This window comes from Fusarium mangiferae, assembly GCF_900044065.1.
Source record: "Fusarium mangiferae strain MRC7560 genome assembly, contig: FMAN_scaffold011, whole genome shotgun sequence".
NCBI lineage: Eukaryota > Fungi > Ascomycota > Sordariomycetes > Hypocreales > Nectriaceae > Fusarium > Fusarium mangiferae.
The window spans coordinates 464,511-481,684 of NW_024573931.1; the positions used below are offsets into that span (position 1 = coordinate 464,511).

At 51.9% G+C, this 17,174-nt stretch overlaps 9 protein-coding genes across 9 annotated transcripts; 4 read left to right on the forward strand and 5 right to left on the reverse strand.

Moving 5' to 3' along the window:
* Positions 1-1,102: 1,102 nt before the first annotated feature.
* On the reverse strand, positions 1,103-2,623 carry FMAN_09953 (uncharacterized protein; the record flags this gene model as incomplete). The annotated part of the gene is made up of 4 exons (XM_041820572.1): positions 1,103-1,710; positions 1,753-2,051; positions 2,092-2,403; positions 2,445-2,623. 4 exons carry the CDS (start codon positions 2,621-2,623, stop codon positions 1,103-1,105), a joined length of 1,398 nt encoding a protein of 465 aa, XP_041686439.1.
* Positions 2,624-2,785: 162 nt separating this feature from the next.
* On the reverse strand, positions 2,786-6,057 carry FMAN_09954 (uncharacterized protein; the record flags this gene model as incomplete). The annotated part of the gene is given in 15 exon segments (XM_041820573.1): positions 2,786-3,084; positions 3,126-3,217; positions 3,267-3,372; positions 3,414-3,566; positions 3,659-3,674; positions 3,711-3,769; positions 3,810-3,882; positions 3,924-4,296; positions 4,342-4,368; positions 4,409-4,638; positions 4,650-4,887; positions 4,927-5,375; positions 5,417-5,475; positions 5,512-5,832; positions 5,874-6,057. The coding sequence occupies 15 exon segments, from the start codon at positions 6,055-6,057 to the stop codon at positions 2,786-2,788; spliced, it is 2,679 nt and encodes an 892-aa protein (XP_041686440.1).
* A 1,027-nt stretch (positions 6,058-7,084) lies between these two features.
* Positions 7,085-8,697, reverse strand: FMAN_09955 (putative signal recognition particle subunit SRP54; the record flags this gene model as incomplete). The annotated part of the gene is made up of 2 exons (XM_041820574.1): positions 7,085-8,572; positions 8,620-8,697. 2 exons carry the CDS (start codon positions 8,695-8,697, stop codon positions 7,085-7,087), a joined length of 1,566 nt encoding a protein of 521 aa, XP_041686441.1.
* A 241-nt stretch (positions 8,698-8,938) lies between these two features.
* On the forward strand, positions 8,939-9,742 carry FMAN_09956 (uncharacterized protein; the record flags this gene model as incomplete). The annotated part of the gene is made up of 1 exon (XM_041820575.1): positions 8,939-9,742. The coding sequence occupies one exon, from the start codon at positions 8,939-8,941 to the stop codon at positions 9,740-9,742; it is 804 nt and encodes a 267-aa protein (XP_041686442.1).
* Positions 9,743-10,037: 295 nt separating this feature from the next.
* Positions 10,038-11,768, forward strand: FMAN_09957 (uncharacterized protein; the record flags this gene model as incomplete). The annotated part of the gene is made up of 4 exons (XM_041820576.1): positions 10,038-10,293; positions 10,335-10,562; positions 10,664-11,323; positions 11,374-11,768. 4 exons carry the CDS (start codon positions 10,038-10,040, stop codon positions 11,766-11,768), a joined length of 1,539 nt encoding a protein of 512 aa, XP_041686443.1.
* A 361-nt stretch (positions 11,769-12,129) lies between these two features.
* FMAN_09958 (putative alcohol dehydrogenase (NADP+)) lies at positions 12,130-13,209 on the forward strand (the record flags this gene model as incomplete). The annotated part of the gene is made up of 1 exon (XM_041820577.1): positions 12,130-13,209. One exon carries the CDS (start codon positions 12,130-12,132, stop codon positions 13,207-13,209), a length of 1,080 nt encoding a protein of 359 aa, XP_041686444.1.
* Positions 13,210-13,606: 397 nt separating this feature from the next.
* Positions 13,607-14,339, reverse strand: FMAN_09959 (uncharacterized protein; the record flags this gene model as incomplete). The annotated part of the gene is made up of 2 exons (XM_041820579.1): positions 13,607-14,212; positions 14,265-14,339. The coding sequence occupies 2 exons, from the start codon at positions 14,337-14,339 to the stop codon at positions 13,607-13,609; spliced, it is 681 nt and encodes a 226-aa protein (XP_041686445.1).
* Positions 14,340-14,940: 601 nt separating this feature from the next.
* FMAN_09960 (uncharacterized protein) lies at positions 14,941-15,722 on the reverse strand (the record flags this gene model as incomplete). Its single annotated transcript, XM_041820580.1, has 2 exons — positions 14,941-15,242; positions 15,284-15,722. The coding sequence occupies 2 exons, from the start codon at positions 15,720-15,722 to the stop codon at positions 14,941-14,943; spliced, it is 741 nt and encodes a 246-aa protein (XP_041686446.1).
* Positions 15,723-16,149: 427 nt separating this feature from the next.
* FMAN_09961 (putative HEM3-porphobilinogen deaminase) lies at positions 16,150-17,154 on the forward strand (the record flags this gene model as incomplete). The annotated part of the gene is made up of 1 exon (XM_041820581.1): positions 16,150-17,154. The coding sequence occupies one exon, from the start codon at positions 16,150-16,152 to the stop codon at positions 17,152-17,154; it is 1,005 nt and encodes a 334-aa protein (XP_041686447.1).
* Positions 17,155-17,174: the final 20 nt, after the last annotated feature.

The following is a 17,174-nucleotide window of genomic DNA, read 5'->3' on the forward strand; positions in this document are numbered from 1 at the left end:
CATGGGTCTCTGAGTGAATAAAAAAGGGATTTTTAAAAAGAAAAAGGTCGCGTTCTTCGCCGGAGTGATTCTGTGATGGTTTTGAGGAAGACTTTGCAAATTTGCGAAGCTGAATGGTTGAAGAGATTGATGCTTTGCGGTTCGTTGTCAAGAAAAAAAGCTCATTCAGAATTCAAGGTCAGTGAATCACAGGTGAAATCATTCACCTTTAGGCGGTGTAACACAATTCTAAGCCTCTGTATTATGTCCCTCCGGGGGCTCCTGGCGGAGGGCCGTTTCTCGCTGCGCTCGTGGAAAATTGCGATGAATTCGAGCAAGCCGTAGCACTGGCAGCCGTGACTTTCCAGGTGCCAATGAATCAGAGTGCATCTCACGCAACCCTACCCATCAAGAACTCTTCACCTTCGTAAACCTACTTCCTCCAAACTTCACAACTTCTTTCTCGGCATTCCCTCCTCAGGAGTATCCTGACGCATCCTACTACGGTAAGTTAACGAGCATGCTATTTGCCATATCAAGAGTTCTAACAGCGAGATAGAAATGGCCGAACCCGAGAATACCCTTGCCCAGCAAGTTGAGGCACTTGTGCAGCGAGTTGAGGCACTCGAACAGAAGAACAAGGAAATGGAGAAGAAGAACGCACTCCCCGAGTGGGAAAAGTTCAGTTTGTCATCGCAAAGACGGGCGTTTGGCTTCGACCCACGTCCATATCAGCCTATCGAGACACTCTCCAAGTTGACACCTGAGCGAGTCCAGAAGGCCAGAGAGATTGAGGAGAAAGTGAGACTCCAGGAGGAGAACCGAGTGCTCAAGCAAGCATTGGCCGATGTTGAGAGTGTGATTGCGCCTCTCAAGAAGAATTGAACATCAACATGGGGGTCCGCTTAACCCGCGAGTGACCAGGATCGGGGAGGTGATAAGCTTTACTATATGGGCGCAGGCAGGGAGAATTCCAATACATGTTCATGTGGTGGCACTAAATGAGTACATATGTGAAGTGAAGATTGTGATGTTTCAGCAAGTCCTGTCCCAACACGAGCGGAGCGAGAGAGAGCCCTCCGCTAGGAGCCCCCGGAGGGACATCCACCAAGCAGCGGTACTGTTACACCCTCTTCTGATCATATCTAACAACTGCCTGACACAGAACCTCTGCCCCAATGGCGCACTCTTCGGGAGACGAGTACTCTTCCGGGTTATGGCTGACGCCCCCTTTGCACGGGATGAAGATCATGGTCGTGGGACAATGCTTGTTCGTGTAGACACTGTCGTGACCAGCGCCGCTAGAGATGTCGACGGCAGCGTCTTTTCCGAGGATAGACTCGGCGGAGTCTCTGACTGCTTGGATGCAATCCGGGTGGAACTTTGTCGCGGTTGAGATTGTGTCGGTTCGCCATTTGAGAGACAGTGGCAAGGCGGGAGTTGATCCGGCCAGTATTCCGTCTACGTCTGTTCCCCGGGCCAGCAGATCAAAGTCGCGGCGCAGTTCCTCTTCGAGCTTTTCGACTGTCTCGTCGGATGGAGAGCGGATGTCAAGAGTGAAGCTAACGTGACCCGGGATGGTGTTTGTGCTTCCGGGAGTGAGGTTTAGAATGCCAGTTGACGTGAGGGCATTGTGCTTTGTCGCCAGTCGGTGAGAGTGAGTGATCAATCTTGCCGCGAGTAACAGGGCGTCGGCTCGGTCGGAGAATGGGGTTGAGCCAGTGTGGGCATCTGATCTGTTAGCTGTGCCTCTGGTCGCCTTGGTTCACATACCCCGTCCAGTGATGTCGATAGTGAACCACTTGTAGGCCTGAACACCTTGCACGACACCAATCTTCTTTCCAGCCCTCTCGAGGATCGGTCCCTGCTCGATGTGAAGTTCGAAATGCGCCCCGATTGGAATGGCCTTGTAGCTTGCAGGCGTGTCGCCGAGGTATCCAATTCTCTGCAGTTCAGATTTGACTGTTGCGTTACCGGATACCTCCTTCAAGTTGTGCGCGCGCTCTTCTGGGATCGCTTCAGCCCAGACACCAGAGGCCATCATGCTGATTGGGAATCGTGCGCCCTCCTCACTGGATGGTCAGAATTGTCGACTGTGGGCTGATGACTTACTTTGTCCAATTGACTACACCGACAGGATATTCTGTCTCGACGTCGTGGTCTCGAAGAAGCTTGAGCATCTCGATTCCTGCTTGGATGCCGAGGATACCATCGTATCGACCGCCGGTGGGTTGAGTGTCCAGATGACTGCCGGCCACAGTGGGAGGACCATCTTTGCGGCCAGGTCGAATTGCAAAGATGTTTCCAATTGAGTCAATGGTCACTTTACATCCAAGAGACTTTGTGGTCTCGACAAACCAATCGCGCACTGTCTTGTCTGAATCCGAAAGTGCCAGCCGTGACATTCCGGTGTCGGTCGGGTTGCTATTCTGTTAGCTTGATCTGACGAGGACCATGAGACTTACTCTCCCCATCTGAGTCCGGTTCCCCATTTGCAGGTGTCGTGAAGAGTGTCCATCAATCGGGATTGATCAACCTTGAGTTTCTTCAGATCTGAAGCCGTCATATCTCGAGTCGAGATGTAGCGACGGGAGACATGAGAAAACGGGCGCAGACCGTGTCGAAGCATCGTGCGAGCAGACATTTTGGATGATACAGAGTTTGGGACAATAATTCTCGATGAAATGCTTTATCCTCTGATGTTCTCAGAAGGTGGTCGTGGTGATGTAACGCCTTCTTACAACCAGCCCCGCTTCCTGAATAGGCAATCTGAGAATCAGAGTCAATTGGCATAAGTATAGATCAATCAGATAACTTGGTGAACCCTCTGCATAGTCTCCCTTCCAGCTCGCGCAATATGCTCAACCCGGAGTCGAAAGTCTGGATCCTGCTCGCTTTCCCGGGCGACGTTCTCACTCCGCACGAGATCAAATCGTTGCTCAATAACGCGCAGATACTCCACGGTTGCTTCCTGTATCTTTGCCTGGGTGGCCTCTGAATTGGCCTTGAAACTATCTTTGAGGCTTCCCATGAGCTTGGTGAACAAATCTTGATCGCTCAAAGCTCCTCTGATGATTGCCTTTCGACGAGCATCACTTCCTCGGCCTGGAGGGTTAGCCGCATCAGTAGACGGTGTGTAAACGTACCAGATTCGGCGTTGCACCTGTTGTAGAAGGGCTCCATTGACTTCCCGAAGAGTGAGCTTCGAAGGGCGGAAAGTGACTCGATGCGGAGGATTCTGTTTCGTTAGCGACGCTACTCACCTGCGATCGATGAAGGCAACTCACCGGAGATCGTTGTCAAAGTCTTCATTGACTTTCTCGATAGCAGCCAGGAACATATTCTGGCGGTTTTCAAGAGCTCGAGTTAAAGAATCGACGGAATCATGCTCTTCTACTCATGTCAGCATGCCCAGTCGGTGGTGTATGACCTACCAAGTCTCTCGACAGCCATGTCTGCGAATTCGTCGGCATTCTCGAGCATACTCGACTGTCGTTCCTGTATAGCGCCACACATTCCCTCCCAAGGCCCTTCAAGATCAGTAACCATATCATCCATGGCCTCCTCGTTCCAATTTCGTGATCCGACTGCAGGAGTGCAATAGTCCCCAAAGTTTCGACAGAATGCAGAATAAGAACCTGTTCGTTAGTGCTGAACCTTGGCCGCATTGCCAACTTACTGTGATGCCACTGAATCTGTTAGCTTGGTCAACAATATCGCGAGAAACGTACCCCTGCCCAATCTTGGCTTGCACTTTTGGCTGACCGGCTCCATGAAGAAACGTGACGATCTAAAGGTCAGTACAATTCCAACCAAGCCGAGGCACTCACTATTCCAAACGTATTCCGCAAAGTCTTCGTTGTATCCTCTTGCTAGACGACTAAAAGCTCGCGATGTAAAGTCCTACAAAAGTCAGTTGGAACGCAACTTCAACAATCTCATACCTTCCTCAGACGACGCTCAACACTGTCTAGGGTTTGGCAGAGCGCCTCGCGACGTTCTTCACTCGCAGTCCGAGCTCCAGATTGGACCCAGAGCTCAATGTCAGCAAGCAACGCAGGGATATGGTCTTTCATGTATTGTGTAGCGATGCGCCGTTGGCTGTTTGCGACAATCGAGATGCAGTGTTTTCGAACTTGCAGGATGCCACTGAGGTCGAGATGTCTTTTGGCCTCTGACTTTCTGGCAGTTCTGTTCTGCCAGTAGATTGTGTTGCTCACGCAAAAGACTCTGGAGGGTGTCACGCGGCCGGCGTAGGTGGTGTTGAGTGAATCGGTGATGATCTGATTGCGGTTTGTGATCAAATATGATTTGAGTCTGAGATGTTAGTCGAGCCATTCGGGTATTGTGTTGCCAACTTACTCAAACTCGTAGTTTTGTTTGCGCGTGCTGAAATGTTAGCAGTTACCGCCAGCAATCGGAAACATACCTTGCTTGTCGTTGCTCCTCCAAGCATTCTGCAAATTCCTGTCTTTCTTGTTCAGATAGATCACTCGCCCCAAAATCCTCGATTTCTGCCTGCAATTCCTCTATCTCCTTGGTGGCCGTTTCGATATGCTCCAACAGCTGCTCAATATGTCTTGCCCTTCTGCCTGGCCAGTCTCTGATTGACTCCTCGGGGTCGATGTCCTGAAAGGTCAGCGAATTCACATATGCCACCTGCCACTTACATCAGATCGAGTACAGACAATGCCGACATTCGACAGACGAGCGCGGTCAGCCAAGTCAAAAACTTGATGAACACCCTCGTCAGTGGCTGCGCGCCCAATGTTGCAGATTGCAAAGATCTCGTTGCACTCCAGGAGATAGCGTTCGGTGATGTTCCTTCGAGCAGAGTTGAGATCGCGAAGGCCGGGTAGATCCACGAGAATCAGGCCTCGACTGAGGATATGCGCATTCAAAAAGACCCTTTCTTGTTAGTCGGTTCAGTTCTAGGGATGTACTTACTTGATGCTTCGGATGTAGGGCCACGTCGCTGGAGAATCTCTGGATGCCGGCTCAGAAGAGAGCTCCATCAAAACATCGGAGCAAGCTTGCGGCGAGAGACCTGTCCAAGTCCTCAAAGGCGGCCTTGCATCAGATGCCCAGCTAGTCAGTCTTTCGAGCACATCCTCGTATGTCTGACGAATCAGAAATGCCTCATCAGTCAGTCGACCGCGAAACATGGCTCGAAACGTATCCTTGGCCACCTTGACATTTGCCTCCATGTCTTGACGTTCAGCGGCATCATTAATCTCATCTTGATGAAGTTCAAACGTGCGATAAACTTGGAGCAGTCTACCGAGTTGATCTTGGAGTTCTTCCATCGAGAACAGATTGACTCGAATGCCCAGCGTGTCAAGATTGTGATAACGGTACTCTGTCACAACACAGGTACAAGCTTCTCCATTATTGCTCTGAGATATCAGCGTCGTCCTAAACTTGGGCAGCTACTTACAGTCCTGGCAAGCCCTTTTGTGTCGAGGAGTGAATTGAGCAGACTACTTTTGCCTACTACTGTCAGCGGCGCAAACACATCTCGTGTTAACTTACCAACACCAGAGTCGCCTACGAATCCAACGGTACGAGTTGCTGGGTACTCAAACGCCGCGAGCTTGCCAGCCTCTTCGTGAAGCTTTCGCATGGTCGACTCAGACCCTTCGTGAACATTTGAGCTTCCCAGCACAGATTGAACGTTGGACATTAGCTGCTTGGCATCTCGAAAAGCCCCCTGAAACTCGGGAGAATGAAATACATCATCAGGGAGTTCTTCGTCAGCGACATCATGCTGCTGAACAGCCCCAGTGCTTGAACGCCGTCTTCGGGGAGTACCATTTCTAGAGCGTCTTGGTTCGGGCGAGAGAGATGCGTGTCCTGAACATGTTAGCGGAATCTCGATGAGCAGTTGAGAGTACCATTTGTGTCGGAGAGACGAATGTTGTGGATGGCAGATGCAAGCCCATGAGACTCTTCCCTGGTCCTGCCAGGTGGGGTAAGAGAGACAGAAGGAGTGCGGTGCCTGTTGGAAGGTGGACTGGAGTTAGTTTCCGTGATACCCTCAGTTGAGGGAAGTGGCGTGTCGGCATCAATTGAGGGCATCTTGTATTCAGATTTAAGCGATAAATGAGATAGTTGTTGTACAGATTGATTGAGTCATTCCTGTCTGCGGTTTTATAAGTGTCTGAGACCCATGAAGCTGTTGGTACACCCTTGTCCACGCCGGCGGTTAGATGCGACCACCTTCGACCTCGTCCAATCAAGCCTTTCATTTTGTTCTATTTCTATCAGCTGAGCTTGCTGCAGGCTTTAAGCAGATCGAAGCAGTCCCTCCGGGGGCTCCTGGCGGAGGGCCTTTCCTCGCTGCGCTCGTGAACTTTTGGTCAGGGCAAGGCGCTTGAGGGTCGCGATCATGAGTCAAATGAGAATGCACGCCAATGTCAGAGTAAAACAGTCATATGATGAGCTTAGGGAAGTTACCATAAATCTAGACTAATTATACTAATCTTAGGGAGCATGAAATAAAAAAAGCGTGTCATCGCAAGCTCACATCCCTTTCTTGGGTATGACAGATCCGTCGAGGGTGTCGATGAGGTTACTGTATCACTAGCTATGTCGCAATCGATGGATGGTTCACAATTCTTGACTTGGTGAGCCAAGAGACTCATCTGTACCATCGGAAGTCTGTCACGTTCCACATGTTTGACAGGTTGAGACTTTTAGAACAGTTTAGTTTGATAGTGAGAGGCTCCGCGCAGCTGTGACGACGAACAGTGTGTTGTCCTCATATTGGGAGAGGTGTGGTGTACTCAGCGGTTCTGGGCAGAGGGTATTTACAATCTGCACTCTCTACAGCCGATATTGCATCCCGTCGAGATCTGCATCACCAAACCCGAGCGAAGCGAGAAAAGGCCCTCCGCCAGGAGCCCCCGGAGGGAAATCCATCCTGTGTAGTAGACAAGACAGTGTGGAATCAGTCACTTGAGACTCATCAGACTCATCAGGCTCATCAGACACATCGGAAGGTCAGGAGCTTTGCCCTGAGGTCAGGGTATCTTCAATTTTAGATGCGTATGCTATGTAGTCAACAGGGCAGAAGTGACTGGCAATCGTGTTCCATGATGCGTGCTCACCTGCGACCTCTTCCTCCTCCAGGGGGCATCCCAGGCATGCCGCCGCCGCCCATGCCCATCTGCCTCATCATGGCCTGCATGTCCATACCGCCGGGCATGCCTCCGCCTCCTCCGCCGAGCATCTTCATCAAGCTGCCCATGTCGGGCATGCCTCCTGCACCGCCGGCGCCTCCCATGCTCTGTAACCGCTTTTGCATGGCTGCTAATTGCTGTGCCTTGTTGCCGCCGCCCATGGCTTGTTGGGCGCGCTGCATGTTCTTCATGTTTCCTCCCATCTTCTTTGCCATGCCGGCCATCATCCGTTGTTGGGTGAGGAGGTCCTCGACTTCGCGCACTGACGTGCCGGATCCGCGTGCGATTCGGGTCATTCGGGTGGGCTGGTCGATGAGAATCTTGCCGTCCGAATCGAGCTCCTTGTCGGTCATGGAGTCGCAGATGTAGATCATTCGCTTGAGCTTGGCGCCGCCCTCTTCGTCGTCCATGCCCTGCATCATGTTGCTCATGCCGGGGATCATGCCAGCCATTTTGGACAGGGGGCCCATCTTCATGATGTTGGAGAGCTGGTCGCGCAGGTCGCGCACGGTGAAGATGCCCTCCTGGATGTGCTTGATGGTGTCCTTCTGGTTGAGGTTGAGGCTCTGCACGTGCTCCATCAAGCCGGCCATGTCGCCCATGCCGAGGAGCTTCTGCACGAATTGTTGGGGGGCAAACTTTTCAAAGTCGAGCATGTGTTCACCGGTACCGATAAAGACGATGGGGGTATGTGTCGCAGCGACTGCAGAGATGGCACCACCGCCGTGTGCGTGGCCGTCGGTCTTTGTGATGATAATGGCTCCGAAATCAGCGGCCTCCTTGAACGCCTTGGCTTGTGACTCTGCTTGTTGACCGATGGAAGCGTCGAGGACCATGATAGTCTCGTCGGGTTTGATGGCTTCTTGGATGTCCACCATCTCCTGGAAAAGGGCGGATTCTTGTCGGTGGCGACCTGATGTATCGACGATGATGACCTCGAACCTCTCCTTCTTGAATTGGTCGACACCAGCCCTCGCAACCTCGGCGGGATCCGTTTCTGTGAGGGAACCATAGTAGGGGATCTTTGCTTTTGTGGCGTTCTGCTTCAACTGGTCAAAGGCACCGGCTCTGAAGGTATCGGCACAGACCAGACAGGCCTTGAAGCCTCTGGACTGGTAGTGGCGCGCGAGCTTTGTACATGTGGTCGTCTTTCCAGCACCCTGGAGACCAACAAACATGATGACATTGCTCTTTCCCTTCTTTGGTCGGAACGGTTCGGCGTGGGGATCGACGAGTTTGACGAGTTCATCGAAGACGGCTTTTTGGATGAGGCGTTTCTTGTTTACGGCGGGGGGGAGTTCTTTGAAGTTGACGGTGGACTTGATGGATTTCCGTAGTTGGCCGACGAGTCGTACATTGACGTCTGCTTCGAGGAGAGCGGCGCAAATCTCCTTGAGCATGCCATCGAAGGCCTAGACAGTTAGCGGGAGAGACATGGAGAATGGGGATTGGAGGGCACCTTTTCGTCGAGATTTTGCTCTCGGGTCAGGTTTGTGACCGCCGCGTTGATGCGACGGCCGAGATCTTGAAGAACCATGGTGATTTGATGCGACTTTGATGTCGCGGGGTATCTTGAAGATGAGTGTGGCCAGACAGGATATAGGTGGGGTTGGGTTTTTCCGGTCCGGCATACACCCGAGCTAACTCAGAGCTAACGTTAGGACGCTGTCTTATCACGCGAATAATTACCTTTCGGGGCAGTTCTAGCCTGTGAATGATACGGATGGCTATATAAGGTCCAATTGTACGGTAGGAATTGTAATCATCAAGTAAACAAAATGGGCCGTCATAATCTTCAGTACCCCAAAGACTCGACAAATACCATCAAGCGGTACAAAGTCCACGGGGTTTATGACCTCGAGACTGTCCATAGTATCGTCAATACATGTCCGATTCTTCATGTATCGTTTAATACACCTTCTCAGCCGTTTCCGGTTGTCCTGCCGATGATAGGACAGCTGGGGTCGTTTGATCGGCCGAGCTCAAGTCTGCGAGATCCTCTGGAACTGTATCTTCACGGATATGTGTCGTCGAGGATCATGAACCTGGCTCAGACATCTACTGTTGATGGGGAAGAGATTCAGGGAATGCCTGTTTGTGTTGCTGCATCGCACGTTGACGGACTCGTCTTGACTCTGGCGACGTATTCGCACAATTACAACTATCGATCGGCTGTGATCTACGGCTACGCGACTACTGTCAAGTCAGATGAAGAAAAGCTGTATGCGATGGAACTCATCAGCAATAGTGTTGTGGCTGATCGTTGGAACCATACACGACAGCCTCCGTTGGCGCCAGAGATGCAGAGCACGAATATTCTCAAGATCAAGATTACGTCGGCAAGTGCCAAGATCAGTGCGGGATCAGCGACGGATGATAAGAGTGATTTGGAGAATGAGAGTCTGGTGAATTCGACGTGGACGGGTGTGTTGCCTGTGTATCAGACGATCGGGGAGCCGATTCCGGGGCCGTATAACAAGGTGGAAGTGCCTGAGCATGTTGCGAGTTATGTAAAGGATACAAATGATGAGAAGAAGCAGAGATCGTTGGAGGCAGCGAGGGGTGAAAGGAGGGCGACTTGATGGATGTTTGTATCTGACTCGATTGATGTTTGTAATTCAATGATTCGTACCTTGCTGTTTGTCTATTTATCGTTGGACATCTGAAAGCTTCAAATGCATTCATACGAGTTGCTTATGTTGAGGATCGTCGGTTGCTGACGGCGATCTCGCATTCGTCGTATTCCGTGTCGACAACCATGAACCCGAGCGATACGGCGTCGATGAACATTCATCAATAACCACTCAATCCAAGCATCGCTCAACTATTTAATGACACTCCCAGCCATGGCGACTCCATCTATGCCATGCAGCAATCATGAAGCCTCTCACATTGTCACGACTCTTGCTCCCATACGTCGGGGCTGAAACTCCAACAGCTACTCTCGACTCAGGTCCAATCTTTGGCCTCACCACAACTCTTCCAGCTGCCTCGCCCGTGAACAAGTTTCTGGGTATTCCATATGCCGCCAAACCGCAGCGATTCAGCCGTGCAGTGAACCCTGAGCCATGGACGAAGCCATTGAATGCGACCAGGTTTGGTCCTTCATGCAGACAACTATTTGTTCAGAGTGGTGAGTTATCTACAATCCATGGAATGAAGCTAACATTGTAGAACTCACCCCTGAAATTGATCTACTCAAGGGACTATTCAATACAGCATCTCGTGAAAGTGAAGACTGTCTCTTCATCAATGCTTTCGCTCCAGCAGATGCTCACTCAAAGGCTGTGCTCTTGTTCATCAGCGGCGGTGGATGGCAGCAGGGAAATGGAGAAATTGATCTCAGTGGTTTCGCAGCGTATGAGGATATCATCGTCTTTACTTTCAACTACAGAACAAATGGTGAGTCGCTGATTCACTGAAACATGTGAGATCCCTCCGGGGGCTCCTGGCGGAGGGCTCTTCCTCGCTGCGCTCGTACTTTGAGCCTTGCTGACGAACAGTCTTTGGGTTCCCAAACTCTCCAGACATACCAGTTTCGGAGATCAACCTCGGCATCTATGATCAACAACTCGCCATCGAATGGGTCCAACGGAATGCTCGCGCCTTTGGTGGAGATCCAGACAAAGTCACTATCTGGGGTGAATCTGCCGGCGCCATGTCTGTTGATATCCATGTCAACAGAAACACGTCTGCATTCCGTGCTGCAATGATGTTTTCTGGTCAAATGTCTGTTGGGTACCTCGGAAGCACTGCCAGTCACCACGATACTTCGTACTGGGATAATCTGACAACTGTAGTTGGCTGTCAAGCGGATCAGTTGCAGTGTATGAGATATGTACCAGCAGACGATCTCATCAACGCCATGAGTACAGCGGGAAGCGCGTTTCTCCCAGTCACTGACAATGTCACAATTCTGAGTGGCAGAGCTGAGAGATGGCGTCACGGAGATGTTGCACGAGTGCCTGTGCTCATGGGGACTATCGCTGAAGAAGGGCGAGGACTGATCAACAGGAACATCTCACTCGAGACATTCTTCGGGGCCTATCTCTCTGAACCTCTGGTCAAAAAAACCCAGCGGAGGCAAATTCTCGATGCTTACCACAATCTCAAGACCGACTTTGATACTGCTGCAGCAATCTATACAGACTTTGTCTGGCAATGTGTAAGTTCACATGCTTCCGACTTCACAGCTAACAGATCCAGCCCCAAGCTATTCTTGCCAACATATCATCCTCTGTCAGTCCAACATGGCGATTCTACTTCAATGCCTCGGTCACAAGTCTTTTAGACGACAAATACTCCTGGCTGGGCAAGTTTCACGGCTCAGATGTCCTCCTGCTGTTCAATTCACCAACCTTTGACGCAATGTCACCACAACTCTACACATTTGCGGAGTATCTTCGAGGAGTTGTGGGGAGATTTGTCAGGAACCCGCAAGCTGGACCAGGTTGGCCTGTTGGATCGAGATATGTTGCAAACCTGGGAGACGTCGGAGGGACCCAAACGTCAGGACCTTCAATCATCGAGCAAACAGTGTTGGATCAGAGATGCAGCCTGTACGAGTCGATTTATCCTCTCATCGAAGAGTATGTATTGTCAGTTTAATCGGAATTATCACGTAGGACCCCGAATACTCAATCATTGCAACGTAATCTCGCCAATCGTGATCTACGTCATTGACCCACGGTTTAACACGGCCACTTATCTCCAACTTCCTCAGATTGCATCTCGATCTGACTAGATTTCGAGAAGCTTACCCGATTGAGTCAAATGGAGAACAAAAGATCTGTTAATGTGAATATTCCGGAGCTTTTGTCGCGGAGCGTCATAGACACTGAATTCAAGACGTCATGAAGAAGTTCACAGACAGCGAGAAGGCGAAGGAGATGGGAAGATATAAATACTGTAAATAGAGAACCTTGATAGTGTACCCTGATAGATCACATTAATTAATTATCCAATCATCATGGGCTATCCCGATACTTTTGAAGGTTTCTGCGTCGACAGCCCCAAATCATGGAACAAGTTCCAAAAACAAACCCTCAAGCCCAAGACATGGGGCGATCGCGATATCGACGTCGAGATTGAAGCCTGCGGTGTCTGCGGCTCAGACGTGCACACCGTCACCGGCGGCTGGGGCGATTTCGAAGGGCCTCTCTGCGTTGGCCATGAAGTCGTCGGCAAAGCTGTCCGTGTAGGCGACAACGTCAAGGACATCAAAGTCGGAGACCGTGTTGGCGTCGGTGCCCAAGTCGCTTCGTGTCTGGAGTGCAAGCTCTGCAAGAACAAGAACGAGAATTATTGTCCTGACATGGTGGACACGTATAACTGCACCTATCCGGATGGAAGTGTTGCGCATGGAGGCTTTGCATCGCATATCCGTGCTCACGAGTACTTCACCTTCAAGATCCCTGATGCCCTCAAGTCTGAGCAGGTTGCACCTCTTCTCTGCGCGGGCATCACGACCTACTCGCCCCTCGTGAGAGCAAATGTCGGTCCTGGAAAGACGGTTGCCATCGTTGGTATCGGCGGTCTCGGACACATGGGTATCCAGTGGGCAAAAGCACTCGGCGCTGAAGTCTACGCCATGACACACTCTCCCTCAAAGGTGGAGAATGCAAAGAAGCTCGGCGCAAAGGAAGTTATCGTCACGACTGATGAGAACTGGGCCGACAAGTACAAGTTCACCTTCGACTTTATCCTCAACTGCGCCGACATGACACACAAGTTCGACATGAACGCTTACATGTCCACGCTCAACATTGGAGGCGAGTTTCACAACGTCGGCATTCCTGATGAGCCGCTTCCTCAGGTGACTGCTGGCACATTTGCTGGTAACGCTGGTAAGATCACGGGAAGCCATCTTGGTAACCACCAGGAGATGGATGCTATGCTGAAGCTGGCTGCTGAGAAGAACATTGTTGCATGGGTTGAGACGATTGATATCTCAGAGAAGGGATGTGCTGAGGCCGTTGAGCGTGTGAAGGAGAATAAGGTGCACTATAGGTTCACCTTGACTGGGTTTGAGAAGGTTTTCAAGAAGTAGTAATAGTAATGTAATAACAGTATCGTATTACCTATTCTAAGTGCACACTTGAGACCCATACGAAGAGATGAAGGGTGTGAGAAGGGTGGTTCATTTGTAAGATGGGTCAGGATCCTCGAGGAAGAGGATGCTAAACTAAACTCATCAAACAATCATATAGGCTTAGACTTGATTTAGCTAAGTATGTTGTCGATTAAGGTCAAGGGCAGTCCCATTCTCTTGCCTCAGTAGACTATCAACAACATATAAATCTCAGCCCGATCACATTCAATACATGACCATTTCACGCGAGCGCAGCGAGGAAGAGCTCTCCGCTAGGAGCCCCCGGAGGGAACACCAAGTATAGTTCGTCAACTTTGGACATTATCTCATTAATCAACGTGGTATCATGATCTATTTAAGCGCGAATGGCCTTGAGGATGGCCTTTCCAACAGCGTGGGCAGACGCAGGGTTCTGTCCGGTGATGACCTGTCCATCGACAGCCAGCTTCTCGGCCCAGTCGTCGGCCTTGACGTACTTGCCGCCGACACGCTTGATCTCGTCCTCGAGGAGCACAGGCATGGCGCTGGTCAGCTTGACAGCCTCCTCCTCGGAGTTGCTGAAGCCGGTAGCCTCGCGGCCCTCGAGGAGAGGCTTGCCGTCGACGGTGACGTTGACGAAGACGATGGGGCCGTGGCAGACTGCGGCGACGGGCTTGCCGGCCTTGTAGAACTCCTCGATGAGCTTGATGGAGGTCTCGTCGTTGACGAGGTCGAACATGGGGCCGTGGCCGCCGGGGTAGAAGATGGCATCGAATTCGGAGGCCTTGCCGAGGAACTCCTTGAGGGGGGTGGTCTGCTCCCAGATCTGCTTCTTCTCGTTGAGGAACTTTACGGACTCCTCGTCGCCCTTGAACATCTCGACGGAGGCCTGGTCGAGGGGTGCTTCGCCGCCGGCGGGTGAAGCGACGGTGATCTCGACGCCGCTGTTGACGAGGTCGTAGTAGGGGTGGGCGAACTCAGGCTGCGGCGGTTAGTTTGGGGTTTGGGGTTTGGTGAGTGAGTGAGTGGCTTACCAGGTACCAGCCGGTCGGATGTCCATTGTTCATCTTGGACTGGCTGGTGAGAACGACGAGAACCTTGGGAGCCATTGTGTATGAATTGGGTATCTGTGAATGTGTGTTGTGATGGGTATGTTGAGAGAGGGTATGAGTTCGTGATTATGAGATGAGTTATGAGATGATGCTACGATGAGACAAACTCTAATGGATGACGCACTCACCTTTATACCACATGCAGACGCCTCACTTCTCCACGCTGGGATCCTTGCAGTCGGGCCAATTCTCTACCGTTTCGAGCACTTGACAAACTCTTCCGTCCGGCTCTTGCTGCGACTGACGTCAGACTAACGGGCCTAGCCGTCCATTCTCGGCACTTAGCCCGTGTAGCGCCGGCTTTTGCGTGGGGCGGGCCGGGGTCACGTACCCGGAGCGGCCGATTGAGATTTGCATGCACCGCTGATGGACGCTCATGGAAGAGAGAGTGGTCCACTTGATGTGTAAGCCAGTATTTGAATCATGCGGTTACTAGGAGAAATGTGTTTCACTGGAGAAACTGAAACATGTGAGGTCCCTCCGGGGGCTCCTAGCGGAGGGCTCTTCCTCGCTGCGCTCGACACATTGGCATGGAAAATAGCATGGGTCAATTTGGATCTAACATAAACACCAAATGAGTGACTTCCTCCACAATTACCTACATCCAGAAGCCGAGTGGATTGGTTCCTCTGACCTTGTTGCCCTTCCCATCACCCTTGCCGCCCTTGGATCCAGCTAACGGGGGCGTCTTGCATCGTCCTCTGTAATCGGGCTTGACAACGAGACACTTGTCGCAGCCGCAGAGAAACTCAAGATGGTTTCCGATTTTCTGACTAGGTTGGTCGCACAGGCAGATGAACAGAGCATTGTCTATGCTGCTGGCTGGTGACTCGCCGTCGCATTTCACGTTGGGCGTGCTGCAGTATGACTGCGAGAGTTGATCCTCATTCCAGGGGTTATCTGGGTTGTTAGTCTTGATCATTAGGGGTTAGCGGACGTACCCATGGTCTTGAGGACTGAGGAGCAGTAAGTGTAGCCGCATTCGCAGATTGGTCCCTCAGGAGGAGGAGGCTCAGCGGTTGAACTCGGCGGCGGAGGGGGACTTGGGTCCGGAGGAGGAGCTGGGGCCGGAGTAGCTGGGGGAGGAACAGGAGCTGGTCCGGACGGAGGTGGTGCAGGCTGGGACGGAGGAGGCGGCGGAGGTGGAGGAGGTGGTTGAGACGGTTCGGCGGGAGGATCAGCCGGGGGATCAGCCGGAGGAGGGACGGGAGGAGGAGCTGGAGGTGCCGGAGCGGGGGGATCAGGAGGAGGAGCAGGCGGCTCAGAGGTTGAAGGAGGACTTGGAGCAGGGTCTGGGGGAGCAGGGGCTGGATCAGGAGGCGCCTGAGGCTTTGCAAAGGCCAGGACGGCCAGAGTAAGGATAGTGAGTTGAAGCTTCATATTAACGAGTGTTGATGGTGATGATTTGAACTGGTTGTTGTCTCTTCTTATATAGTCACGCTTCCTATACAGCCATTTTGTCCTACTCTTATCCATTCTTCATTGTCTCCTCGTCCATCTATTCTTCTGTTTCTCTACCTGCCTCGTCTCGCGAATATCTGTTGCACGTACATAAAAACGTTACTCAAGACGACACTTCCCGCTGCTCATGTCCCATGTCCTGCATGTTATTAAGGTTATTCATGTTACTGACGGTTGTAACTCGTCATATTCGGGTCGAGATCACGATCAACACCCACATTTACATCATGAAGTTATCCACGCTCCAGTGTTATACCCCGCACTGTACTGCCCCACCATATTTGGAGGAAAACAGCCTGCCCCTCCATGGTACGAGCCGTCATCCTACACTCGTCAATCAACAATCATGGCCGAATCCCAGAGAAACCGCGTCGTAAACGTCGGCACGCGAAAGTCGCCTCTTGCACTCGCCCAGACCCAGATCGTCGTCGATGCGCTCAAGAAGAACTTTCCCGATCATGAATTCAACATCCACAGCATGACAACGACTGGCGACCGCGACCAAAACACAGCGCTCTACAATTTCGGCGGAAAGGGCCTCTGGACGTCTCAGCTCGAGGAGAGGCTCGTCAACAAGGAGCTCGACATTGTTGTTCATTCGCTCAAAGACATGCCGACGGTTCTCCCCGAGGGTTGCGTTCTCGGATGTGTCACGTCCCGCGAGGACCCGAGAGATACACTCGTGATCAAGAAGGAATTGCAGGACAAGCACGGCTGGAAGACTCTGGCCGATCTGCCGGACGGGAGCATCATCGGCACCAGCAGCGTTCGGCGAATTGCTCAGTTGATTCGACGTTACCCGACGCTCAAGTTCAAGGATCACCGAGGAAACATCCAGACCCGTCTACGCAAGCTCGAGGAGGACCCCGACCTGACCGGCATCATCCTCGCCGCGGCAGGTCTCCAGCGGATGGACCTCGGAGACCACATTACACAGTTTCTAGAGTCTGACAATGGCGGCATTCTTCATGCTGTCGGTCAAGGAGCGCTGGGAGTTGAGTGCCGAGCGGATGACGAGGAGGTGATCCGGTTGCTCAAGACGATCGAGAACGAACAGACTGCTCTCGCGTGTGAGGCCGAGCGAGCACTCATGCGGGCACTTGAAGGCGGCTGCAGTGTTCCCATTGGCGTTGAGACCAAATGGGTTGACGACAAGTTACATATGAAGGCTACAGTGGTCAACCTTCGGGGTGACCACGGCGTCGACTCTGACATAACAGAAGCTGTCAAGACACACGAAGAGGCAGACAAGTTTGGGAGGAAGCTTGCGAATGCTCTGGTTGAACGGGGAGGCGGTAGTATTCTTGATGAGATCACTAGGCTCCGACAAGTCCCGGAGACGGTCAAGTAGCGTCGGACAATACCCATGTA